This window comes from Urocitellus parryii, chromosome 1, assembly GCF_045843805.1.
Source record: "Urocitellus parryii isolate mUroPar1 chromosome 1, mUroPar1.hap1, whole genome shotgun sequence".
Taxonomy (NCBI): Eukaryota; Metazoa; Chordata; class Mammalia; order Rodentia; family Sciuridae; genus Urocitellus; species Urocitellus parryii.
In genome coordinates, this window is record NC_135531.1 from 21,589,765 (window position 1) to 21,617,414 (window position 27,650).

At 40.0% G+C, this 27,650-nt stretch overlaps 1 protein-coding gene across 1 annotated transcript in view; it reads left to right on the forward strand.

The window, feature by feature from the left end:
• Positions 1–20,491, forward strand: part of Agxt2 (alanine--glyoxylate aminotransferase 2) — a 36,063-nt gene extending 15,572 nt beyond the window's left edge. Inside the window, exons 8-14 of the mRNA XM_026390138.2 lie at positions 4,728–4,828; positions 5,817–5,909; positions 8,530–8,662; positions 9,947–10,038; positions 11,612–11,761; positions 16,099–16,197; positions 19,825–20,491. Of these exons, the coding sequence (XP_026245923.2) occupies positions 4,728–4,828; positions 5,817–5,909; positions 8,530–8,662; positions 9,947–10,038; positions 11,612–11,761; positions 16,099–16,197; positions 19,825–19,932 (776 nt within the window). The 3' untranslated portion in view covers positions 19,933–20,491. The remainder of the gene's footprint in view (positions 1–4,727; positions 4,829–5,816; positions 5,910–8,529; positions 8,663–9,946; positions 10,039–11,611; positions 11,762–16,098; positions 16,198–19,824) is intronic.
• Positions 20,492–27,650: the final 7,159 nt, after the last annotated feature.

Here is a 27,650-nt window from a genome sequence, read left to right on the forward strand (position 1 = left end):
CCAGTAGACAGAGCCTCAAGAGCCAGCCACTTCCCTACCCTGCCTTCCTATCTCTCTCCTTCCCTGCATCCTCCCTTTTTGAGCATTTCTGCTCTACCCTAGACCAGCTTGAAAACGCCAGGCCACCATAGTCATCTCTTTGGTGGCATTTAGAGACTAAATTATAGTGACAGGTGTACATTTTTGCTTCTCTGAGCTGTTTTTGGTGTATCTGAAGTCGGTTTTCTTTATTAACTCATCTTCAAGGGACAAGACAGATCACATATATTTAAACAGGATTGAAATACAAAACGCCCTCTTCTAGGGCCTTTAGAACCCAAGAAGTTTTGGTCTTTGTTTTCAAACTGGTGTATTCACAGATGCATCCCAGCATATAAGTGCTCTGAGTACAGATGGTTCCAGTTCTCAGTTTCTCTTTGTTCACTGGATGCATACAGGAGCCAGCTATGGTAGAGACTTACACCTGCTATGTTTAAGTCATCAAATCCCAGCTTATAAGGGGCCATTCCATGAACCTAGTGTAGATTTTATGTGGTAGATTTCATTCTCTTAGTCTATGTCCCCAGGATCTTTTTTTCTCTCCAGAGGTTTATTCCAAAGCCCCAACTTTCAGATATAACCGGGGATGAAATTCATCTCCATCACACACTGCCCCCCTCAATGTCCTGAACCTGATATTAATCATTTTATTCTCCTTTTGGAAGGAAACCTTCCTTTTCCTTAAAAATTGTTGTTCTTTCTTGGTTTCTGACTCTGCTTAACTCCTTCTGTATCACCAATTAATATAGACTCTCCCACAGCCACTCTGCTGTATCCAGCAGAGCAGCCACATCTCCTTGATGTTGTCATGGAGACACCAATGCACCAAGTCTCTCCAGATGTGGCCTGACCTAGAGCTACAGCATTGAACCAATGAAGCAAGTGTGAAATAAAGAGATGAACACAGTAGATGACCCCTTTCATCACTGAATGTGTGGGTGGATCATGAAATATCTAGCATAAGTTCAAGCAAAACTTTCCCTTGTATGAGTTTCCCAAAATTTAAGCTTTGGGAGTTGATTTTGCTGATTTCTCTGGGCTTGTTAAATCTCCAAATTATGTATTTTGAACATATGTCTGATCCATCCTTTAGGGTTACCCAAAACACCCAAAGGAAAACACTGTTTTCCTTTCCTAAAGAAAAAAAAAAAAGAATTTCAGCATAATTTTATTTTTCCCCTTCTTCTCTCATCAAAATGACATAAGTGGGGCTAAAAATAATCTACTTTTTAAATTTGATATCCTTTTCTCCTTTCTCGCATCCCCAACCACCTCCAACCTCCATATAACCAAAGATATCAGGTAGCTCTCTCAGTCAACCTTTCCCAAATAGCACATGTACCCTAAAAAGATGTCTGAGGTCAGGTGGTGTTTTTCCCACTTTTTAATGAAGAGCTGAAGAACACAATGTATTCATGGTTTCATTTGATGAGGATTGCTGGCAGTTTGTCTTCCATATCTCTAGCCATCAGGAGACAGGCTGCAAGAGGTAAATGGCAGGTGATGATGCCCCCGTACACACTCAGTCTGCTTTCTTTGTCAAGGGTCTGAGGCTCCCACCCCATCCATATCTCCTTCTGCATTCCTCCTGCTGACCACAGAGATGCTGTGGTGCTGTCTAAGACAAAACCAAAAGTATGGATAGAAATTCTGAATGTTTAGTCACATACAGATGCAATTGAGCTGGAACCTTGGTATTCCAGAGTAGAAGGCTTCCTCTCTCACCTTACCGGTTCCCTTAGTTGTCCCCACCTTCTGGGATGACATACTGATGGTGGCTTCTAAAGCTTGGGCAACCCTCCTAGACAGTCTTCTCCCTCCTCAAGTTCTCTCCCACCCACAGGATTTCATGCCTATCTATGTGGTGAAATTTACAGCTAGTGAAACATCCGTCATGCCCATCAGGAATATGTTGAGCATCTTTAAGCAGGGTGGAAATGTAAATATGATTACTTTTTAGACATTTAGGTTGGGTGGCAAACCACTGCTGGTAGTAATATGAGAGCCTGAGTTAGCTCCAGGTAAAATCAAATGAAAATCCAGGATAAAGTATGAAAACACTCCCTCTGTATAGCATGATTCAAAAAAGTAAGAATTCTCAGAAATCTCTGAAAATCAAATATTACTTGATTAATAGAAGTAAAATATTTCTTATAATATACACATATATAATATTCTGAACTCACCTATGACAGTCAAAGTTCCTATTTATACAAAAACCTACTTAATTTTATACAACTAAACTCAAGTACATTACTTTTAAACCTATTTAAACATAAGCCAAGAAATAAATATTCCACTAGCCAAAGTACACCTGTAATTAAACTAAAACTAGCAAAACTGGGAACTCAGAGATTACTCTTTTCTACACTTTTTGGCGGGGGGGTGGGGAATCACATCAAGACCAAGTTCTTACTTGGAGAAAGGAAAATTCTTTATTCAGGAGAGCTTATTTTCTCTTCTATCAAGGTTATTTTTAAAAAATAAAAATGAAAGATAAAATGAGTCTAAAGAATGATTAAAATGTTCCCACCTACCTGTATAATATACTCCATGAGATATTCCTTTTTTTAATATATATTTTTTAGTTGTTGATAGAACTTTATTTTATTTATTTATATGGGGTGTTGGGAACTGCCCAGTGTCTCACACATGCCAGGCAAGTGTGCTACCACTGAGCCCCAGCACCAGTCCCAGCCCATCCATGAGAGATTCTTCGGCTAAAGTATTCTTACAATTCACAACTTGTTCTACTAGACCTGTCAAGACAATCTAAAGGGGGTAAAATGTGGTTAAAGGTCATTTTCAAAATCCTAAAGTACTCCACTAGTAACACATTGAACTACTAAGTTAAAATCATATTTTAGATTTTTCTTACCCATACCTCACTTCTAAACTTTGAAAATGTCTTTTAATTTTTATTAGTTCTTTTTAGTTATATATGATAGTAGAATTCATTTTATCTTTGAAATTTTACAGGTGTCTTAAATTTTAAAAATTGTGGATTTCTAAAAAAAAAAAAAAAAAGAAAAGAAAAGAAAAAAAAATCAAACAAAAAAATTCTCAGAAACCCAAAATGATCATCAGGGTACTGCAGCCAGCTTTTGCCTAGGGGGCACTACACTTTTGCCTAGGGGACCCTATACTTCAGTGTTCATAGCTCTGTGGAGTGCAGGGCAGAGATGACAAAGTCCAGAGCCCAGACAAAGGAAGGGATTGGATAGGGAAGGCTCTCCAGCCACAGAGCTGGAATTCCTAAGAGGCCACATCCTTGTAGGTCAACTACAAGTAAATGCACCAACAACTCATCACATGCAAAAAGATCTTCAAGGATTCTCATCCTTGTGTTTAATGGAAGTGAAGAGGACCTGGTAGGAATCATCACTAAAAATTGAACTACTGGCTGATCATCATGATTGATGATGATGATGATGGTGATGGTGGTGGTGGTGAATGAGAATGATACATGACATATACACAGGTTTTTTTTATACATGTCACTACCTCAAGCTGATAATTGAGAGGAATCTTAGGCTGGGAATACCTGTGTGCCCAAGAACTGCAAATGCAAATATGCTCTGGAGAAACCTAACCCATTCTAGGCTGCAAAGAATTCTCACAAATGAAATCTGGAGGAAAGTAAAATACCCATAGTCAAAAACAACTAACGTACAAGGAAACAAAACTTCACAATCAAGAAAAAGACCCATGAAGATTTCAACACAACTGTCAACACAACGGACAATAAGATGAATATGTTTGATGTATTTAGAGAAAATAAAATATACTGTGGGTAGGGAATAAGTAATTATAAGGAATGAAAATGCAAGTTTTGAAAACTAATATATCTTCTAGTAATAAAAAAGAAAAACTAGCATTTAAAATTCAGTGGTTGGGTTTATCCACAGATGAATCCAGCCAAAAAGAAAATTAATGAGTTAAGGACTTAGAGGACACTTTATTCCCTAGAAGAAAGACTTTCAAGTGAAATTGCTCAATGTCTCACACCAATCACAATTTCTACCATTTATTTCCCTATTAATTCATTAAAAATTTACTAAGCAACTACAGTGTACCAGACACATTTTTGATTGGACACAGATTCTAAAAATGAATAAGACACAGTTCCTTCCCTCAGTTAAAGAAAAAAAAGGTGTGTAGACAACAGCACAGGATCCAGTGTCCATGACTAGCGCAGATACCAAGTTATCTGGTTCTAGCACATTCCTCCATAGCCTGAATTCCAATTGTTTTACAGACACATTAACTAACTCTGAAGACAGAAACATTTTGTACTTTAAAATTGTACATCATATTAAGTTGTAATAAAAAGTAAATGAGTTATTTTCCAAATAAATAGTCCAATTACATTGGAATTGAATGCATTCACTTGAGAGGATGGATAACCTTAGATAAAATAGCTAGCTATACCAGACTCATTGAGAAATGAGGCATTTCTTCCCCAGATGGAAATTATTTAAGTGGTTTGTTCATGTCTCTGTGGCTGTCCTAATTGGTATAATTGGTTCACACAGAAACAAATGTCCTCATATCCTAGCTCACCATTTTATGAGGATCTCTAACCAATTTGCTCACCCTGTTTCTGCTTCTTTTCTGTTTCTCCCCATTCTTCTGGATGCCTTCCTCAGATCTTCAAATGCTGTGGTTTGTGTGTTTATTTGTTGCAGACTGCTGCCAAGCTAAAGAGCAATATATTGAACAGTTCAAAGACACTCTGAACACTTCTGTGGCCAAGTCAGTTGCTGGATTTTTTGCAGAGCCAATTCAGGTGGGTGTAAGAACCGTACACATTAGTTGATCAGTGTCCAATTATCAGAGAATTTTAACTCATACATGGTCAACAATTTCAAATTAATTAAATGCCCATTACTATATCCCTTTTCAAATTCAATTCATTGTCTTGGTCCCTTAAAAAAAAGAAAAGAAAAAAAATAATGTTCTGGTTTTCTGTTAACCTTTAAAGATCCATCTCCTCCATTCCCACACTGAACAGATACATAAAGCTACTGAATTGCAACAATTCTCAGGAATAAGGAAACCCCAGTGGTTTTTATGTGCTTAACACCCAATGTTTTCAGGGGGAGTTTTCTTAAGTTTCACCAAATCCCCTTATTCTACTTTCTTGTACTCTAACAAAAGAATAAAGTTTGTTTCCTTTTCCCAAAAAGCATGACATAATAGTAATGGCTCCTTTTCTCACCCATGGTTTGAACAGTTCTGCAGGCTGTTTAAAACACTGCTAACATTTGCAGGTAAATGGATGGAGTTGGAGAATATCATGCTAAGCGAAGTAAACCAATTCCAAAAAGCCAAAGGCTGAACATTCTCTCTGATAAGTGGATGCTGATCCATAATAGCGGGAAGGGGCATGGGAAGAATGGAGGAACTTTAGATTGAGCAAAGGAGAGGGGGTGAAGGGAGGGGGTGAAGGGAGGGGGCATGGGGGTAGATAAGATGGTGTAATGAGATGGACATCATTACCCTAGGTACATGTATGATTGCACAAATAGTGCAACTCTGCATTGTGTACAACCAGAGAAATGAAAAGTTGTGCTCCATTTGTGTACAATGAAATAAAATGCATTCTGCTGTCATGCATAACTAGTTATAAAAAATGTTTTTAAATGTTTAAAAAAATAAAACACTGCTTGCATTACTATCATGTTATTAGTGATAATGATCCATCTTCTTTTTTCTAAAACTGTGAAAGGTCTTTGTGCTGATGTTACAGGTCTTCTTGGTTTGGTCTTTTGCAGGGTGTGAATGGCGTTGTCCAGTACCCAAAGGGGTTTCTCAAGGAAGCCTTCAAGCTGGTGCGAGAAAGGGGAGGTGTATGCATTGCCGATGAAGTGAGTAGCAATCCGAGGGTGTAAGTGGGTGCAATGGGAACAAGACAGTCACAGAGAGAAAACTCTTCAAATCCTCCTTGGAATTCCAGGAGGAAAGCAGCAAGTGCACAAACTTGGGAGCCTGACCTTAAATAAAGGAAGCTTCTTCCAGTTGGCTGGCTGGTTTGTTAGTAGATTAGTTGGTTGGTTTAACAAGTACAATAGAACATCAACATCCAAGGTGATGTCTGTCAAATAAGTTACTAACAGGCATAGATTATGCTACCATTACTATATGTGTTTTTTTTTAATTCTTTTTTTTGGGGATTGCTACAAGAACACTAGCAAATCATATAAGAAATTTAATCTCATAACCAAATTTCCATCTTAATTTTTACCAAATTAATATTAATATTAATTTTTATCAAAATAATATCAACCAATCTGGCAGCATATACTTTTCTGACTGAACTTGCCTGGAAAGGATAGTTTTATAAATTATAATCCAGTCAAGTGCCTCTATTGCTGACATTTAGAAAATAGTGCTTGAAAAATTGCAAACTAGTAGAGACAGCACTGTTGTATTAAGCACACAGTATGCCCAACAGAACTACTTTGAAGACAGTGAAACTCATGGGCTACATGAGTTCTAGCTCATGTTTTTAAAAGGATGGATCTACTTATCTACTTAGATTATACCTCATATTACAGCATATCAAATAAATCAGACTTTTGTCATCTGACTTTTGTCATCTGAGAATAGCCAGGAGATAAACAGCCAAAGAATGGCCACCAGGCATGGATGTCCTCCCAGCTCACTGCAAGGTGACCCTTCATGATTGCACTAATACCGAGCTAGACCCACCAAGGACAGGTGGAGCACTTGTGTTTCATGCCTGTTTCAGTTCCACCATCTGTACATGAACAGTTTTCTTTGAGTAAAAATTCAACTGATATTGCACTGTCCCTTGGCAGAGATTTTGTAAATGCCTGTTCTTTACGTGTACCAGGTGTCTGTTATGCCCCCAGAGTCCTGCTGCCCTAGTGTACTAGCCTGACTTGGGCCAGGCTCCTCCTGCAGTGCTCATCCTCCCTTCTCCAACCTGCTGGTAAACTAAGCCAGGACTTACCTGAATAAAGTTCACCCGCTAGTCACAAAAGAAAACTAAAGTCAATCATTTTGAAATTAGTTACATCAGGGAAGTGGATGAACTTTGGCATCTGAATCAGCACATAGTGAGCTGCCATGGGGGGACCAACTAGAGAGAAGGTGGGAGGAATTCAAAGAAAATAAGAATTTCAGAATTTTTCAAGAGATGTGGTTTCATGTCTTTCAAGAATATAATTGGATGCTGCTCTCACATAGGGTAACCTTAAGGCCTGTCCTAAAGACTGTCCTAATGAATTTGAAATTAACTGCTTTTAGGCAGATTGCACGTTCAGAGTCCCACCTTAACTCTGTTATAGACCCAGCTGCTCCACTTCCAGGAAGGCACTTGAGGTTATTCGCTTGGGAGTGATCCATCTCTGTCTTAATATTGATTCTTCCTAAGTGACTAATCATGGTTTACTGCTCTGCACAATTTTGTTAATTGTTCAAGTAATTTGATGTTTCACCATTTATACCATCTACTTATGGCTCCTAGATAAAGTAAAAGAGGAAGACAGGCAGAAAGACAAAATGTATAGGCTTCACTACATTATCTCATTTGGGCCAATTAATCAGCTTTCCCAAAGGCCCATGACTAGGAAGTAAAAGACTCAGGATTCCGCCCAGATCTTTCTGACTCCTACATGTAAGCCCTTCTCCTACACTGGTTAGTATCATCTAAGAATAACCCCAGGAATCTGCCTTTGTTGCAGAGACCAGGAGAGATTAGGGAAAACAAGAAGGGAGCCTGAGAAAGAAACTTGCTCTTTTAATTGAATATTAGAATGAGCTTCTTCTATACCTAACCCCCACTTGCAGTACTCATCCTCTCTTCTCCAACCTGCCGGTAAACTAAACCAGGACCTATCTGAACAAAGTTCAGGTGTGTACATGTGTAGAGACAGACTGAGAGACTGAGTCCGAAAGAGATCAAGTTTACCTTCACCAGAAAAGCCCTGTCAGAAATTTTCATGGAGATATTTGTCAGGCTTTATTCAATTAAGCATTTCTGCCACCCCTTCATTCATTCTACTAATATTAAGTGTCTTTTTCGTATCAAGCACTGTGCTAGACATTGTGCATAGGGGAGGAATAAGGCAAGGTCCCTGCTATTGGACAAGTGCAGTGGAGATGAAAGTCCACAGTGAGAGGTTCTGATGGCATGTACCTGGAGTGGGAGCTCAGGAAAAGCTTACTAGACCAGATAATGAGTAAGCCTGGTTTTGATAGACATGAAGTTAGCGAAATGAAGAAGCAGGAAAGGGATCTTCCAGAGAGAGAGGACATGACACACAAAAAACTAAGGTTAACTTTCAGTCCAAACCACTGCAATTTCTAGATAACAGAAGTTCAACTTCTGAATTAACTGGATGAGCTGGGCAGAGAAGGAGGGAAAAGGACAGGGAGAAGAAAACCAAAAAAGAACAGAGACTCAGATTTTTTAAAAAATCCTTAAAAGGTTTCCAATGATTTTGCATCTGTTTTCATCAGGTACAGACAGGATTTGGAAGGTTGGGCTCTCACTTCTGGGGCTTCCAAACCCATGATGTGATGCCTGACATTGTCACCATGGCAAAAGGGATTGGGAATGGCTTTCCCATGGCAGCAGTTGTGACTACTCCAGGTAGGACCCCAAAAGTTTGTTCTTGCTCCTGGCCCTCCTGCATTGGCATACCAAGCATACAGGTAGAAACTTATGTGGGTTGGAGGCCGTCACAGGAACTACATGATGCATTTAACAAGCAAATGAAAGAGAAACAGTCTGTCTGCCAGACTGTGGGGCAGATGGAAAAAATCCAGCCCTTTTGCTTTAGGGAAGACTAATTCTCCCTTCCCCACAATTGAATGCAGGGTCCCACCACACTGATAAAGGATAGGAAAATGTGCTGCAAAATCAAAACAAGCCCAACTCTGGAACTTCTAAGAGTCACAGTCTTCAAAAAGATTCTTATATGATTACCTGTGATTCAAGGTTGGAGAGACAGATTTCTCCATTCAAATGTCCAATGAACAAAACAGTCAAGTACAAGTAAAATCTCACTTACCCAGAACATTCTATGAAAGGAATGTTAGAATACATATTCCATGGAACTAGGCTTTGCTATGTGTCATTTTTTTATAAACCATTGATTATTGAAGCTCTTAAAATTATTGTATTTATATTTCCCACCAATAGTAAGCACATTTGTAAACCACTAATTAGTGCCCCTGTGATATTTCACTGTGTTTATTGAATGAGTACATGTCCAAAAATATGGTCAACGAAGGTAAAGTACAATGAATATGACCAACTCTGAAATAACTGGAATCACGTTACTAGATTTTGATGTGAGATTTTTTTTTCTTGATACTTTATCTCAAGAGTAGAACTCAGGGGGGAAAAAAACAGGTTTAGCTAATTTAAGGTTCTATACAAAATTCCCAATAGGTCCAAAATTTCAAGGTACTTTCCCACCCAAACAACACACTATAAATTTTGTTATTAAACTTCTCATTGAGCAAGGAAGCTCTTTCTCTTTGCCCCCTGTATTAGCTCAAGCTGACAAGACAAAATGCCACGCTGGGTCTCTTAAACAACAGACACTGATTTTCTCACAGATTTGAAGACTAGAAGTCCAAGATCACAGTGCCAACAGGGTTGGTTTGTGTTGGGACTTCTCTTCCTGGTGTGCAAATGGCCACCTTCTTGGTATATCTTCACAGAGCCTTTACAACAGGTGCCTTCTCAAAGGCACAATCTCCAAACAGTCATAATTGAGGTTAGGTTAGGGTCCATAACATCCTATTAGTGAGTGATGAATGAATGAGCCCTGATGCCATTTCCTAAGTAAACATAACCACAGTGGTGTGCTGGGAGGTGACAGGTAGGAATGTGTCACTCTATCCACTTTTTAATTTCTACCCCTAGAAATTGCCAGATCTTTGGCTAAACGCGTGCTTCACTTCAACACCTTTGGAGGGAACCCCTTGGCCTGTGCCATTGGATCTGCTGTGCTCGAGGTTTGTTCTAGCACTCACATCAACACTGCACATTTCACAGAATATCTATTTGAAAACCACCCAATGTCAGAACTCACACGTTGCATAAATTGCATAAAGTGAAGAGCTAATTAAATATTCATCAACTTCAGTTAGGTTTCCAATTATTACTCTGCCTCCCCTCTTTTTTAAGTTCTGCTTTGGGTGCTTAAAGTATATTAGATAAGAAATAATACATAATAAACCCCACATACATGGGAAATATAAGAATTTGCCTCACCAGGTGGCAATGTTATCTGTATAGTGTCTTATGGATAGTTGCTAACTTCTATACATCTTTTTATCTTAATTTTAGCCTTTAATGTGTGTTTTTCTTCCTTTCTTTTATTTCACTGTCCTAAATAATGAAAAACTAAGTTTTATGTGGTTACAACTAGTAATTCAGGTACTATTAACAACTGTTCATCCCTATACCATTGATTTAGCCTTGTATTAGCATATTTTCCTCTTGAAAAATGTTGTTTTAGAAAAAGTCCTTTCAAAAATACATAATATCATTTGCTTAGATAAGTATAATGTATAGAAATGTCTAAGAAGTTCATAAATTTGTAGGAATGGAAACTGGCTGGGGTGAGGGGTCAACAGGATTCATTCTACCATCTACCCATTTACACTCTAAAATTTTTGAAACATGAATATGATTTACCTATTTGAAAAAATTGAATTTAAAAGTACTTTGAAATACAAATAAGTAAGTTAAAACTATTTTGCTAACTAAAGATTTATCTTCAAAGATGACTAAGTTATGAGATGAGAAAATGTGGGTAGAAATGTGTCATTTATTTTATTTTGTAAACACTGCTAACTCTTTTTTTTTTTAAGTGCTGTGTCATCTCAACCAATTTAGAAAGCAGAGAGGGTTTAAGTGAACCAATAGGTCTTTAAAAATGTCAAGATTTGCCTGGAATAATGCAATTACTATCATCTAAATATAAAAGTACTATATTTCATGTGTCTTGTCAAGAATCATAGGTGTCTGCTATGAGTAGAACTTAGTTGAAAATCCTTTAATATCTTCAGGTGCCCTGGCTCTGGGTAAACACAGGGCTCAGCTCAGCTAAAGAAGGCAGGGTCCCAAGGTGGGGCACTTAGGCTATGAGAGCTTGGGTCAAGCTGAAGGATGCAGGACAAAGGTCACTCACCCTCAGCAGAGAAAGCACCTGTGAAATTTCTTTCCACAGAACATTTATATTTTTTATCACTGCACCCTAGTTCAGCAAAGACTGGACATATGAAATTCTGGATTATGGAATCTATGTTACTGACATACTGACACATACCTTATATTCTCTCCTAAATTTTTCTTACTCATCCCTGAAAGTGGGAGTGTTTGGGAGAAGCATCCTTTTCACAGAGACTTTTTAATTGCTTACTGCAAATCTTTTTGTGTTATCCATGGAGTGTCCACACTGGACATTCTGGGTTTGGTGTGTCTGGTTACTGTAAGAGGGTTATAGACATTTATCTCTCTGTGCTTCTCAGTCAATCTTGAAATTTTGGCCACATAAGCTCATTTGGGGCTTTTTCTCAACAGGTGATTGAAGAAGAAAAACTACAAGAAAACTGTCAAGAAGTTGGTACCTACATGTTACTGAAGCTTGCTAAGCTGCGGGATGAGTTTGACATTGTTGGAGATGTCCGAGGCAAGGGCCTCATGATAGGGATAGAAATGGTGCAGGACAAGGTAGGTTCTGATCTGGTGGCTACTCAGCTCCAGCAGGAGGTAGAAAGCACCAGCTAAAAACACACTCTTTTTCCACTCTTGGGAGAAGGAGAGGGTGGCATAGATAGCAAGACTCAGTGAAGCCCTTCAGAGAGAGGGAGGTAGTATTGACTTTGAACAAAATGCTAGCAGATCATGCAGATCTCGTCGACACGAGAGTCCATGCCACTAGGAAATTGTGACTTTTCTCCCTAAAACAAGAATGGGATGCTGTATGGAGAGAAGAGAGGGGGAATCTTGACAGGGCCAGGGGTTCCCAGAACAATCTCATAGCCCTAACTTTTATCCACAAGATAGAAAGTGGGCAACTGATTCCTTGTTATTTGGTCTTAACCATACCCTTCTACTTTAGAAGTACTGATTCTCAGTTCTTATAATATTCAGGTCACACCATAGACATAAGACTCTTCATTAATAGTCAGTACAAAGCTGGGATAGTTAAATAGAATTGAAGTAAAGTAACCTGAGGCAGAGCCCTCTGGTTCATGAGCCGCATCGTACTTATTATCTTCAGCTGGTCACCCAGTCAGATTGTTTTGAGTCCACCCTAGTTCTCACCTCATGGACTTCATGCAAGATATCTAAATTCAAGTCTAGACTCCAGAGAGGTAAACCCAACAGAATAAGAGGTGTGTCATTATGCCAAACCCAATTTCTGTGTGCTCTTAGTCACATGAACAAAGGTGTTCATGAGAACTTTCACAGTAAAACATCAGAATCTTCTCAAATGGCCACTGATACAAAAGAGATACATTGTGGCACATCCCTAATACCAATGGCATAGATACATGTTTTGATGTGGAAATATGTTCAAACCCCTTTTGTGGGAAAAATGAAACCAGTCCCTAAACAGTGTCTTTAGAATGAAATCTTTTTCTCCTCCCTCTGCCATATATCAGTTTTAAGCACGGGCTCCACCCAGATTAGAATCCCAGCTCCTCCTTTCCCGAGTTCTACTCTCTGTCCCCTGAATGCCATTCACTATCCTACCCACAAATGTCACCTCTCCTCTCTACCTCTTCCGTGGAAGTCCTGGTCTTCTACAAGGTCCAGTTTCATATCTTCTCCCTCATCTATTGGCTCCATCCTTCAGAGAATTCCTCAAGTACTCCCTGACAAAGGAGCTCCTTTGGAAAGATCTTCTGTACCATCTTGGACAGCTCTGACAGTGTTCCATAAACTGAGTGTCTTATGGACAACAAAAATTCATTTCTCAAAGTCCAAGATAAAGGTGACAGCAGATCAATATTAGGTTATGGTTCACTTCTTGGTTCATAGATAGCCACCTTCTTTCTGAAATCTCACATGGCAGAAGGGGCAAGGGAACTCTCTTGACCTTTCATAAGGGAACTAATTTCACTTATGACCTAATCACCTCCTGAAGGCCCATCTGCTAATACTATTACACTGGGAATTAGGTTTCAACATATGAACTGGGGTTTGGTGGCAGAAACATTTAATCTATGGCATAAACCATGTATGAACTTAGTTTTTATTGTTTAAATATCTTATTTTCTTTAATAATTTTGCGGCCAGGAAACAAAACATGTGGTAGATGCTTTGTGGATTGATTTTAGCCTCCTGCAATGCTTCAGACCACATTCATGTAATTATAACTCTGCTGTAGTGCTAGCCAGCATAATCCAGGATGATATTCCCACCTCTCATACACTTGGTTAGAATGTAAATTGGTGCAGTTCTTTGGACAGCAATTTGTTTGTAACTATCAAAATTTTAAATGTTTAGACTTTGGGTCTTGCAATTCTACTTCCAAAAATGTGTCCTAAAAATACAAAAATATATAAAGATGTATTTGAATAGGGATGTTTGCTGCATTGTTTACAATCATGAAAAATTAGAAACAACCTAAATGCCCAATAGTAGGAGATTGGACATATTACTGGCAAACAGTGAAATACTAGGTAAGTTTTAAGACTATGTCCAAAATATATTGTAATTATTAAAAGAAAATTGCATAATTTTTTTTTCAGTTCTGGGTATTGAACCCAGGGGCACTCTTCCACTGAGCTCTATCCCCAAACCTTCTTTCATTTATTATTTTGAGACAGTCTCACTAAGTTGTCTTGGCTGGCCTCAAACTTGAATCCTCTTGCTTCAATCTTCTGAGTCACTGGCATTACAGGCATGTACTACCATGCCTGACCACAGAACAACATTATAACTTATTCTTAAATATGCATATAAATGTATTTTCGTGCAAAGAAAAAGTGCCTAGTTCACATCAGATTATCAATACGAGATATCCTTAGGCATAGAACAGAGGGAGAGGAAAATTTTCAGTATTGCTTCCTGCACTTTTACCATTGGAATTTTTTTCAATAATCATGTATTATTCTTATAATTGTTTCAGTACAGATTTGTCAAAAACAAAAAGTAAAAACCCAAAGAGATAAAAACAGATGCCTAAAGCTACATTCTGCATCCAACAAGAAGTTGAATTACTTATGTGCCTACTTTGTTTTCAAGCAATTGAGACACAAGCATGAACATGAAGGCCTGAGCAGGCTGCCCTGTCACTTGGAGTTTCTGGCCCTGCCTGTCCTTGTGGAATGCAGACAAGATATTCAATTAGTCATAGCTGTTGAGGTTGGGGTGGGATAAGATGGAAAGGAAATAAGGAGGTCTGGTCCAGACCAAGGTTGGGGTGAGACCAGACAAACTCCATCTTTACAGATCCATAAAGTTGAACAAGGCCTCCACCAACCCAAGCCTTTCCAATGATGCTGGCCCCTCTGATCTCTGTTCCTTCAAATCTCACTTAACTTTGCTCCAATTCTCACAATTTAACACTCAATTATCTCAGTCTTCCTTCTCTAATAAATGAAAACCTCAGGGGCAAGCAAGAATGCATGGTGAAATCTGGAGTTCGAAGAGAAGATCTTAGTCTTTTCTCCCATCCCAGATACTCCATTACCCATAATCTGAAAGTTGGAATGTTATTTTTCTTTTCATAAAACTTTAAGACAAATTTTAAAATACGCAAACAAAAGGGGCCTTTGGAAGACACATTGCATAGTAAGATACAGACCCCTGAGCTGGGGCTATAGCTCAGTGGTAGAGCACTTGCCACAAATGAGTGAGGCACTGGGTTTGATCCTCAGCACCACATAAAAATAAATGAATAAATATATTGAGTCTATCTACAACTCAAAAAAATGAAAAAAAAAAAAAGATGCAAACACCTTACAAGGAATAGAGAATTTTCGGAAAGGGCTGAATCAAGAGGCAGTGGGGAGAAGAAAATAGAGACCAAAGCACATAGGAGGGCAGATAGGAAGTGCTGAGAATGATAAAACTGACCATGGAAGTGGACGGAGCCCTTCTCTACCTGCAGGGGCTGTCAGGAGCAAGGATCATGTTTTATGTACCCAAAACCAGACAACCAGGGCAGCAATGGAGGAGGAATGCAACGGTTCCTTGCCCGGCCATCTGAGCAGCATCCGTTAAACGCAAATCCTAAGCCCAGCCCAAATATTCTGATTTGGCCTAAGGTGAATCCCAGGTATTAGAACTGTGATAGTCTTTTATGTAAGAGACATAAAATCAGACTTAAAAATAAAACATAATTAGAGGGAGATATTTATGCTCCCGGATGAAGCAGTCAGGAGATACACAGAAACACTGCAAGCTGAAGCTTGCTGTCACCACAGGGAATTGACGCATTGAGCCCCCACCCAGGGGAGCAACAACATCAGTTACCTAGATATCTGACACCGCCTCTGGGGCCCTGAAGGGTGTACCTTTCCTCCCGCTGAAAATGAAGTCTTGTGGGTGGGGGTGGGGGGAAGCAAATTCCACAAGCTGGAAAGATGAGGACACAATGGCCCCACCCCAGCTTCCTGGCCATGCCAGGACCCAGGGAACACTTGGGCTGCGGGTGCCCTTGTGCAACTGTTGAGCCACTTCCTGGACTTTGAAATGTGCCCTTTGCATGGGCAGAACACAGGGAAGAGTTGAGAAGGATTTCAACATAAATAAAACAGACTCCAAATTCAGTTATTGAGGAACCAAACTCCCAAGGTAGCCATTAGCAGAGCCAAGATTCACTGGCTATCTGTATGGAATTTCATCTGGTTCTTGGGAATTGGGGATGAAGTGGAATAAAGACAAATATTTTTAATAACACCCTCCAAAAATCTGGTTCAGCGAATTAACAGCTTTATTTAATTACAGGCTCATTCATTGCTTTCCTTTTGTTTTGTTTTCTCCCTCTTGGGAAATAGTTCTTCTAACCATGCAAACACCAATTAGGGAACATTTTTAAAATGTATTCACAGATGAGCCGCCAGCCCCTACCTCCTCAAGAAGTAAGTCAAATCCATGAGGACTGCAAAAACATGGGTCTCATAGTGGGAAGAGGAGGCATTTTTTCTCAGGTAAGAGAAAGGCTGATGTTTAACTGTCCTTTTAGGTAGGTATATCCCTGAGATGCCAATGCAGGTGGCTTTTCTTCACGACTGTAGTCTCTAAGGGGACTGCTCAGGCATTCTCAAAAGGGGCAGTTATCCTCCTTGTGGCCACGAGAGGGCGCTGTAGTGAAATGGTTTGGTTATCACGGTTCTGCAGGAAGACGATACTGGCAAGCTTAAGATGTACAGCCAGCCCACCTAATTAATGGTATGGAGAATGGTAGAGACCTAACAGTCATGCAATATACACCTTGTCTCACTTATGAGTAAGTTTTAACTCCTGTTAAAGAAATCCTAGCCATCATTGACTCAGCCCTGAGTTCTGACTTTATTAACTTGCTCACAAAGCAAGTGACCATTGTGGCAGGGAGCCACCTAACAGCCTTGGAAGTCCCAACTGATCCCTGCAAAAGAGGTGGGAGACCTACTGGGCATGGTCCCTGGTGCGGTACTCAAGACCAGATATGGCCAGTGCCCTCAAACTTTGGCTGGAAAAATCAGAGATGGAGCTCTCTCCCGGCTCCCTTCCTGGAAAAGCCAAATCCCAGCTTCACAGTCAGGACCTGCCCCTGAGCTGCTCAGTGAGGTACTGCTGCTGTGAGCTACATGATCTGTCCCTAAATCCCTCACACCGACAGGTCCCACACCAGGGATGGCCACCAGGGCAAAGATTTAAGAGTAAGAGTAATGTCATCTCCCCTAATTTGTTCTTGTGCTCTATCATCTTTCTTGCCCATTAAAAAAAAATGACACATAATAATTATACTTATTTGTGGAGTACTATCTGATGTTTCAGTATCTATATACATTGTGTAATGTCCAAACAAGGTAAACATACATATCATCTCATTTATCTTTTTTGTGTGTGTGGTGCTGGGGATTGAACCCAGGACCTAGTGCATGTGAGACAAGTACTCTACCAACTGAGCTATATCCCCAGCCCCATTTATCATTTCTTTGTGGTTAGAATATTCAAAATTCTTTCTTGTAGCTTTTTAAAATGTGCAATGAATTATTGTCTATAGTTGACCAGTTGCACAATAGGACACCAGAACTTCTTGCTCCTATCTAATTGGAGCTCAATGTCTCTGACAATTTCAAACATTTCTCATTTCTGCCAATTTCCCTGGTCCATTCCTGCCTCCTACTGACATATCCATTTCTTGCCTCATACTTTCCAGAGAAAATTCGAGCTATCGGTCAAGACCTCTAAATAAACTCTAAATATTTGTTTTGTATAAATTAAATAACAAAACTTAATTATTAAAATCCTCAGCTATGTGAGTTATAAAGACATGAAACAATTGTTCACTTACTTAGCTATTCCTTCATTATTTGGCCAACATTTATTAAGCACTAAGCAGCAGGTGATATGCTGAAAACTGAAGATACAATGACAAGTAAGGCTGGTCCCTCCTTCATGAAGTTGATAGGAGAGAAAAACATATAAGCAGAAAATTACAATGCAATCTGGTAAACTCAACTTCAGATATAAAAAGAAGTGTTTAGAGGAGGACAATGGTCAGCCTTTTGGACTAGCAGACTGCTTACCAATGACCAGGGGCTGTTTTGAACATTTTCCCTGTATGAACTCATGAAATGACCTCAAAAAGCCTAGGAAATAATACTAATTATCCTTATTGAACAGATAAATAAAAAGAGGCATGGAGAGGTTAATTGCCCACGTCACATAGCTAGTAAGTGGAAGAATGAAGATTTAGAGCCTGGCAGTCTGACTTCTGAATCTCTCCTCTGATAGGAATAAACCTAAGGTGACAAAACTGGACTCAGGGAGTGTGGAGTACAGGGGGTGTGGCTGAGGATGCTGTTTGAACTTGAGCAGTGGTTGGAATTCTGACTTGGTTCAGGTGGACCTGAATGAATTCATCCTTGAACGTGCTCCATTTGCAGTAGCTTGTGAACATCTGGCTATAGTCAAGTCTACAGGGCTAAAATGAAGACCACAGCTGAGAATTTTAACATCTAAGTGGTGAGAGAGGGACAGGACGTCACACAGGAAGCCAGTGTCTAGGTGATAGGCATAGTGAGGTGTGGTAAAACCACCATTTGATGGCAAAAGGGAAAGGTGCCCAGATGGAGACAGAAAGGGGCAGACAGCATGAAGAAGGTTAGAAGAGAGTGGAAGCAAGAGAGTAGAGAGGTTCAGGAAAAAGGAAAGTCCAAAACATGAAGTGGACAGGAAGGATAAGAGCAAGAAATGCCCAATGGATTCTCCAGTTGATTTTAATCCAGTGATGTCAGAAAGTTACAGGAACAGAAACCAAACTAACATGGACTGGGATGTGGATGGGATTGGAATTGGGATGTGAAGTGAAAACTAATGCCCAATAGGCATCAACCCATCTCTCTAATATGTTTGAATAAAAGGAGGAGGACAATACCTGTATTGTAGCTAGAGGGGACCAGGAATCACTTCAGATGGTTATTTGTTGTGATTTTGATTTGGATTTGGATTGTGAGAGAGAGCTTTAAGCCTACTAGTTTAGAAGCTGAGGGAAAGTTGAAGAGAAGTTGAAAAGAAATGATAGATGCAAGAGAACTCAGGGGTGTTTTCTGGAGTGGTAGTGATGGGAGTGTCCAAGGTCAAGGGCACAGACAGATGATTTGGAGTCAAACAGTAAGGACAACTCCTTCTCTGAACCTTTGGAAAAGGACATAGATGGATATCAGAGCAAACAAGTTTATAGAAAGGTCTTGCTTGGCAGCTTCAATTTTCTCCAAGAATTATGAGGCATGGTTGCCTATAAAATAGAATGAAAAGCATGGGAGTGGAGAAAGAAAATTAAGGATATTGGAGGTCTAGAATGAGAGAGAAAATTGGTGGAAGTCAATAAAAATCTCAGAGATGGGGAGACACTGGAGACCCTGAATATCTGGTGGTATCATCGGGCATGCTCTGTGACTTTCTTAACACTTCTCAGCCAAGTGAGTTGGAGGAAAGCAGTTCAGTTATAGCTTTAATCAGGCTGAGACTGGGCCATGTGGGTATTAGTGGCATAAAGGTGGAAATGCAAGCAAACTGAAAGGGCCGGTGAGAGCATACTTCAGTCAACTGTGTGCTCCAGGCTGGTAGGAATGAAAGAAAGAAATCTGAGTAAGGAGAAAGACCTGAAGATAATGAAGGGATGAGGAGACTGGGGCTTGGGGTGAAAAGGGTAGGTATAAATGGGAATCCGAAATTGGGTTATTCTGGTGAAAAGAAGGCTCATGACATTGGTTTGGGGTGTGAGTGGATGCAGAGAAATGGAGATGAAAGTTCTGAGAGTTTGGTCCATCAGAAAAATGAAGCTAATTGGTTGGGTTCTATACGCATAGAGGGAGGTCACCTTGGTGATGGCAGTAATTGAGTGTAGAGAGGCACTCAAGATTTCAGGAAAGGTGGTAGACAGACAAGGAAGTGAACAGATGACAAAAAGAAAAACATTTGGAGATGGTTCTGGAACAAGGAGACGGAGATATGAGAGAAATGTAAGAAATGTCATAAAAACACTGTGGGAGTCTTAGTTTAGTGCATTTTCCTCAAAGTCATTTGATTCTCTGATGATTTGTTGCTCTATTTTCCTGTCTTCCCAGACCTTCCGCATGGCACCCCCAATGTGCATCACTAAGCCAGAAGTTGACTTTGCAGTGGAAGTATTTCGTTCTGCCTTAATCCAACACATGGAGAAAAGAGCAAAGTAGAAGTTTTAGAAATAAAAAAATTCAAGCCTTAGCAACTTCCCACTTCTATGCAAGAGTGAATCTGAGGAATTTCAAAACCACTGGCATTGGGAGTAAACCTGCAGCTCTCTCAGTAGTTGTAAAAGACAACTGATTGCCTCCTGACCATATTTATTAACAGAGGTCCTATTATTGAGAATTCCATCATTAGAGAAAAGGATCTCTGTCTTTAGCATAGAGAATCACTCATATTTAGTCTACAGCCTAAATTGATTTTCCTTTGCATTAATCAGTTTTGGAATGAATATGTGGTACTTTTTTGGCCAATGAATCCTAAAGGAAAATCTTTTGGTGGAGGTGCCTTCAGGGAAAGGCTTCTCTACTTTACTCTTCAGCTCAAGAAGAGATGTCTTCTTGTTGCACTGAAAACACCTTATGTTGAAATGGGATTCCTGGAACCACATCATCTGTCTTGGAGCCAATGGGAAAAGCCTGATTGCTGAGGTTGAAAGATAAATGGAAGCTGAGCATTTACTGATGCTAATGAAGCTCTGATAACCAATCCTGGAGCCACCCTACCACAGGCCTTCTTGATATATGAAAGAATAAATTCATAGTATTGCATGAGTCCTTTTAAGTTTTCCATTATTGCAGCTAAAAGCATCCTAAGAAATGGGAGAAGGTGGGCTGGGATTGTGGTTCAGTGGTAGAGCACTTGTCTAGCATGTGTGAAGCACTGGGTTCAATTCCCAGCACCACATTAAAAAAAATAAATAAAATAAAGATGTTGCGTCCATCTATAGCTTAAAATATTTTTTAAAAAGAAATGTGACCTGAATTTTTTAAAGAGAGAGAGAGAGAGAGAGAGAGAGAGAGAGAGACAGAGAGAGAGAATTTTTTCATATTTATTTTTTAATTATTGGCGGACACAACATCTTTTGTTTTTTTGTATGTGGTGCTAAGGATCGAACCCGGGTCGAATGCATGCCAGGCGAGCATGCTACCGCTTGAGCCACATCCCCAGCCCTGACCTGAATTTAAAAAAAAAAAAAAAAGAAAAGAAATGGGAGAAGGAATTTTCAGAGCTTTCTTTTCTTCTTCTCTATTCCCACTTCCATGATCCCAATCTGGTCTAAACCTTCATTACTCTTATTGCAAAAGTTTCCAAGTCCAGAATTTCTCAAACTTTAGACACGCATTAATGATATACTTGGGCACAAACTTTAGACATACATTCATTTAGAATATGCATTCATGATCCCCTATGTGTGCGTGCTGCTTGTCTTAGAATTGACAGTAGTTTTTATTAAGTTAACATTTCGTTTAGATACACTTAATTATAATTAATCAGAAATCAACATTTCTGGTAATAAGGAGAAAGTAAACAGAAAAATAGAGTGAACAATAAGCAATGCAATCCAGTTCTTTCTGGTGAGACATAGATGTTTGCAAATGTTCTCAGCCTGAAGAGAATTTTGTTCAAGAGTGATGTTACAGAGTATTTGAGAGGTGTTAGAAACATATTGGCAAACTGAGACCTTCTCCTCAACATACACAGAAGAGGTTCTGGAGAACTACAAGGGACATAACTTTCTCAGCATGTGATTGGATATTTATTTAAAGCCGTGTCCTGATTTGAAGCCACATCCTGTCTACTCCACTGAAATGTCTGTTCGACTAACACATCCTACATATCACTACCAGATTTGTTTCCATCAGACAGTGATTTAAACATAGCATCCCCTTAGCACAAAACCTCCCAGTAGCTCTCTATTGTCCTCCTATATCCAAATGGCGCCAACACCTCAGAAACATTCAGTCTGGACACTATGGAAAGGTCTAGAGTTACATATTTAGTTCTTGATTTGCTATAAGTGACCTTGATTAAGCCCTTTAAATCTCTTCTTAACTTCAGTTTGTGCCCAAGTGTATCAACACTTGCCCTGGCTACCTCCTGGAATTGTGCTGGGAATCAAGTGAGCAGGGGATACAGTAGTTCTTTACAAATTGATAAACCACATGAAAAAGAAATTCAAGCTGCATTTCTGTTCTTCCCTTCACTATAAAATTTTTCCCAAGGACAAGTTTTGGGCACCATTGATACTTATTTGCCTCCCATCCAAGCCCCAACCACTAGGATCTCATTCCTGCCTCTCGGTCTTTGGAAACTGCCCTCTCCGAAGGCCACTGGTGACTTCTTTATGCCCAAAACATGTTTCCTTTGAAAGTTTTTTTTTTCTCTAAACAATGGCTCCTTCTTGAGTAATATACTCCCCTGGTGTCTGTACTGTGGACCTTCTACCTCAGATGGCTCTTTCCCAGCTCTTTCCTGGCAACCCCTCAACTATGACAGTCTGCCCTGGTCCATCTCTTCTTCCATGCTATACTTTCCTTATGAGCAACTTATCCACTTCTGACATCTCATCTACTTTAATTATTTTTCAAATATTTATCTTCAGTCCCAATCTTTTTTCTGAACTCCAACCTCAAAATTATAGCTCTTTGGACATTTGCATTTGGATGTCATAAGGACATTTCGGTTTTTATCTATTTATGTGTTTCCTTGTTATTTTGGTATTGGGGATTGAACACATTAAGCTTGAGCTACATTCCCAGTCCTTTTTTTTTTTTTTTCATCTTAGGCAATATCTTGCTAATTTTCTCAGGTTGACCTTGAACTTACAATCTTCCTGCCTCAGCCTCCTTAGTCACTGGAATTACAGGCACTGGAGCCACCACACCTGGCTCACATGAATATTTCAAATTCAACAGATTTCACACAAGACCTACTAAGTCTTTCTCCTCCAATGGATCCCTTCTTTATTAATAGCATGATTTTTATCTCAGATTCATAATTCAGATCACTTTTCCTCCAAGTTATTCTTTTGTTCTTCCTTTAACTAAGTTTTGTAAATACCTTCTTTAACATAACTTTTCTAATATCACCCACTTATACCAAAAGTACCTCAATTTGGGCCATCATCTTCCCTAAACTATTTAAACTACCTCCTCACTGGTATCCTTCCCAATCCATCCTCTACCCTAATACCAAAGCCAAATACTTAAATCATAAATATCACCGTGTCTCTTATCCCTTCAAGCCTTTGGGAGCTCTCCACTGCTCATGAAACAAAGTCCAGACTCCAATATCATGGCATTCCAGAGCCTTCACAATTTGCTTCCCAATCAACTTTTTGAGCCATCATTCTTTCCATATAATGAACCTTGATTCTGGTTTCTAAAGTTCATTAGAATGTACTTCTAGTGAACTTTCCATGTTCAAGATGTTCCTCAGAGTGCCAGATATCCTCTCCTGGAAAAAAAGGGCTAAGAGTTTTAGTCTTTCAGATAAATTCATATGACATATTCCTAGTTAATCTCCCACTTTCAGGGGATGCCTTAGTGTTAAAGTGTCTTTGCCTGTTTTCTGTCACTCAAACAGAATACCCAAGACTAAATAATTTATAAAGAATAAAAGGTGAGCCAGGTGCAGTGGTGCATGCCTATAATCCCGGTGACTCAGAATCTGAGACAGGAGGATCACAAATTCAAGGCCAGCCTCGGCAATTCAAAAAGACCCTGTCTCAAAATAAAAAAGAAAAAAAGTTGGATGGAAATGTAGCTCAGTGACAGTGCCCCTGACATCAATCCCCAGTACCAATAAATTATTTATTTATTTATTTATTTATTTTTGCTCATAGATCTGGAGGCTAGAAAGTTCAAGATCAGGTGGTCACAACTGATGAGGACTGTATGCTTCTCAATTCATGGTATGGAAAGTTAAAGGACAGGCAAGCACATGTGGAAGAAAGAGAACACAAGGGATGGACTTGCTTTATAACAGCCTGTTCTCACAGTAACTCATGCAGCCTGGCAAGAATGAGAACTCACAAGAGAGTGGCATTAGTCCATTCACAAGGGCTCTGCCCAAACACCCCCACTTGGCCCCACCTCCCAACATGGCAGCACTGAGAACCAAGTCTCAACCTGAGTTTTGGTGGAGACACAATGTATTCAAACCATAGCACAAAAGGTAACCAAGACCTGGGTGAAATCCCAAAAGGTAACCAAGACCTGGGTCTCACTCTGACTCTTCGAAGGGTGCTTGGCTTTCCCCAAGCTCCTGTGGATCAGGATACACTGTAACTCCTTCTTGAAGGGCAGTGGAGAACTGAAGAGGAGCAAGCACCAGAGGCAAGGGAGCAGGGAGGGCAAATGCTGGGGGTAGAGCACAGCAGGCCGGGTCATTCAGTTCTCCCATTGGCTTATCCACGTGAAGGATTCCTCCTCCCTTCCATTTGGAGTCGTGGGCAGGAGCTTAGCACCACCATTGTTCTCGCTTCCGATTTCTGCTCTACCCACCAGAGGTGGGATATACGCCAGCTTACATAAGGCAAGGAGCCCACATGCTTGCCAAGCTCTTTTTTATTTCCTTCCTTGTTAAAATAGTCTAAAGTGAAGATAATGAACACTTAGCTCGACTGAACTTTTTTCCACACGAGGAACATATTGTCAGTCACGTGATTAGAATGCAGCATTAAAAATGTTGGCCACTGTTTAAAAACAATTGAAATGCCAATCCCATCAAGAGGAAGTAATTTTTTTAAAAATCACATGAAGCTTTGGTTATAGCATTAACAACCATACCGTTATTATAAAATAATACCTATAAATTCATAATATAATCATAAACTGCATTCTTATTTGTATTATAAAAACTTCATCTTGTATATCAATGTAATTATTAACTCTCTAGTAGAGATGTCCTTCAGTGTCCTAGGCGATTGGCTCCAGGACCTTCTGCAGATACCAAAATTCAAATATTCTCCAGTCTGTTACATAAAGTAGCATAGGACTTACATATAGACGAGGCACATCTCCTGTATACTTTAAATTATCTCCTGATAATATATAATATCTAATACAATGAAAATGCTAGTATTGTTTAGGAATCATGACAATTTAAAAAGTCTGTGTGTGTTCAGTACATAAGGAAGTTTTTTAAAAATGTTTTTGATCCATACTTGGTTGAATATATGGATAAGGAATCCATGGAAAATGAGGGACCACTGTAATTCAATTGTCCTCAAAAGATCTCTCCAAACCATAGGAGAATATAAGTCCTCTTCCACCTTTCAATCCCACTCAAATCTCACTTGCTTGCAAGGAAAAAATAGAAAACATCTCAACATTCATTCCTTCATCATCAGAATATTAACAGCAGAGCCTCATAGTCAGCATCTGGAAGTAGTGTTGAAAGGTTGCTGAGTCTTGCAGCAGAAGTTTGCTACTGGCTAATTAATGCAGAAGGGTCACTTTCAACTGAGGCACAATAGTGAAAATGGTAATAGCATCTCAACAGAGACAGAAGGGCCACTGAATTAACTGATTGAAGTTAGGGAAACAAAATCTGGATTTTATCAATCCCTTTGAGTTTAGTAAAGATGAAGTTGGTAAAGTTAGGTCAGGTTGGAGGCCAATGTAGGAAATGTTTGGCAGATCTGAAGGTGCTGGGAGAGGAATCCAGAATGGAGAACAGCCACACAGGGTGTTATGGTTTGGATGTGAGGCATACCCTGCAAAGCTCACATGTAATACAATGCAAGAAGGTTTGGAAGAGAAATGATTGGGCTATAGTCTTAACTTAATCAGTGAATTAATCCCTAATGAAATTAACTGAGTGGTAACCGAAGGCAGGTGGGGTGTGGCTGGAGGAGGTGGGGCATTAGGGGCGTGGTTATTGGGTATATATTTTGTATCTGGAGAGTGGAGTCTCTCTCTCTCTCTCTCTCTCTGCTTTCTGATCATCATGTGAGCTTCTTTCCTCTGCCACACTCTTTTGCTATAAGACTCAAGGAATGGAGGCTGCTGTCTATGGATTAAGACCTTTGAAACTGAGAGCACCTAAATAAATTTTACCTCCTTTAAAATTGTTCTGGTCACATCTTTTAGTCCCAGCAGCAAAAAAAAAAAAAAAAAAAAAAAAACAGAAAACCAGAGATCTCCAGAACACAGTATAATCAAGAACAGAACAGCATGGAGGTGGGGGGATGAGGACAGGTTAGGGAGGATCACTGCAGACAGAACTACTAAAAAATGAAGCTTAATTAGATGGAACAACCTGACCCGGATAGAGCCTGCACAGTCTCTCCATGTGGTCTGTTCTGGGCAAGTGAACCTGGCTGAGCTGCAGCTTTCTCCTACCTGAAGAGGACAGTGTCACCCACACAGCACTTGGGAGAATCTGAATGACCAAACACATGGCAGTGCTTTAACAATCTTAACTATCTATAAAACTCCCTGCTTCCCCATCAACTCTCCAGTGCTAGAGTTTGAACTCAGGGCCCAGTACATGCTAGGTTAGTACTGTACCACCACTGACTACACCCCCAGCCTGGAGTCCCAGCCTTGTGACAGAACTTCCATTACTGTCTTGGGCTGCTGCTTCTCGGTACACATCTTTTCTCCTTTGCTGGAATCTGCTGGTAGGATATCAGCAGATTTAGTACCTAACACACTTCTCCTCACAGGGAAAAAATAATAATAATTCCTAAAGGTGCTGTGTGCCTTTTATCCATGGGTTTACGACATTTTAAGGCAGCAATCAGCCCATCTGAAATAAAGTCTGAGCCAACTGATAAGGCTTTTATGTATGTGTTTGTAGAAGATACATATAAGATATATTTAGAAATGTGTGTAACTTGTCATTAGAAACATACATAATAAACATGTTGTCAGAAATATGTTTAGGGTCGGGCGTGGTAGTATAAGCCTATAATCCCAGCGACTCAGGAGGCCAATAAGCAGAAGGGTCAGGGTCACAGTCTGCAACTTCTGGGTTTAATCCTCAGAGAGGAAGAGAGAGAAAGAAAGTACTTAGACACATATTATTTGTGTATTTAGAGTTTTTGTAATTAAGTACAACATGCTATTTTAGAAAAAAAAAAAAAGAAATCACTCTGAGGTGAATTGCAAGGACATAATAAGCCAGGAAGAATCTAGAAACCTCCTGGAATCTCTTAGGCATTCTCCAAGGGGGCCTTGCATTCTCCTTAGGATTCCCAACTCACATCCCTGCCCTTACTCTCAGTAAATGACTTTGCATTTGATTTAACAGAAAAGCAACACATCCAGCAAAACCTCTATTTCTCACCTGCCTAAAATCCTCTCCTGCCTTGCTGTCCTCTGCCTCTTGCTTGCTTAGATGACTTTCCCAGGCTTTTCCCTGCCGCAAACTGCCCGGTCCCGGGCCGGCTGAGTCCCGCTCCTGCTGCCCAACACTGCCTGCGGCACCCCTGCTGAGCGATTCCCTGCTGAGCTGTCAGTGCACGCGGGCTTGCAATCTTGCAACCCGGTTGGGCACAAGAACACAAGCCAGTCAAACTGAGACAAAGTTTTATTTAGAGAGAGGCCGTGTGCGTCCCCTAACAGGTGGGTCCGCCACGTGTGTGTTCTACCTGAGCCGGGCGGTTTCCCCTTCCCCCGGAACACCCTCCTACCATCCTTTCCCAACCAATGGGAACTCTCCCATTACAAGAGTGACATGAGTAACCTGAGTCCTGAAAATGGGCCCAGCTAGACAGCATGAGTCCAATTACCATATGAATGTGAATTGCTGGCTGGCAGTCAATAAAATCCAAAGGTGCCTGTATCAATATTTTTGCTGTGGCTCCTAACATTTCCCCTTCCAGGCTGGTCCACCTCTTTCAGGGTTCTGCAGAAGTCACTCAGCCTGCAAT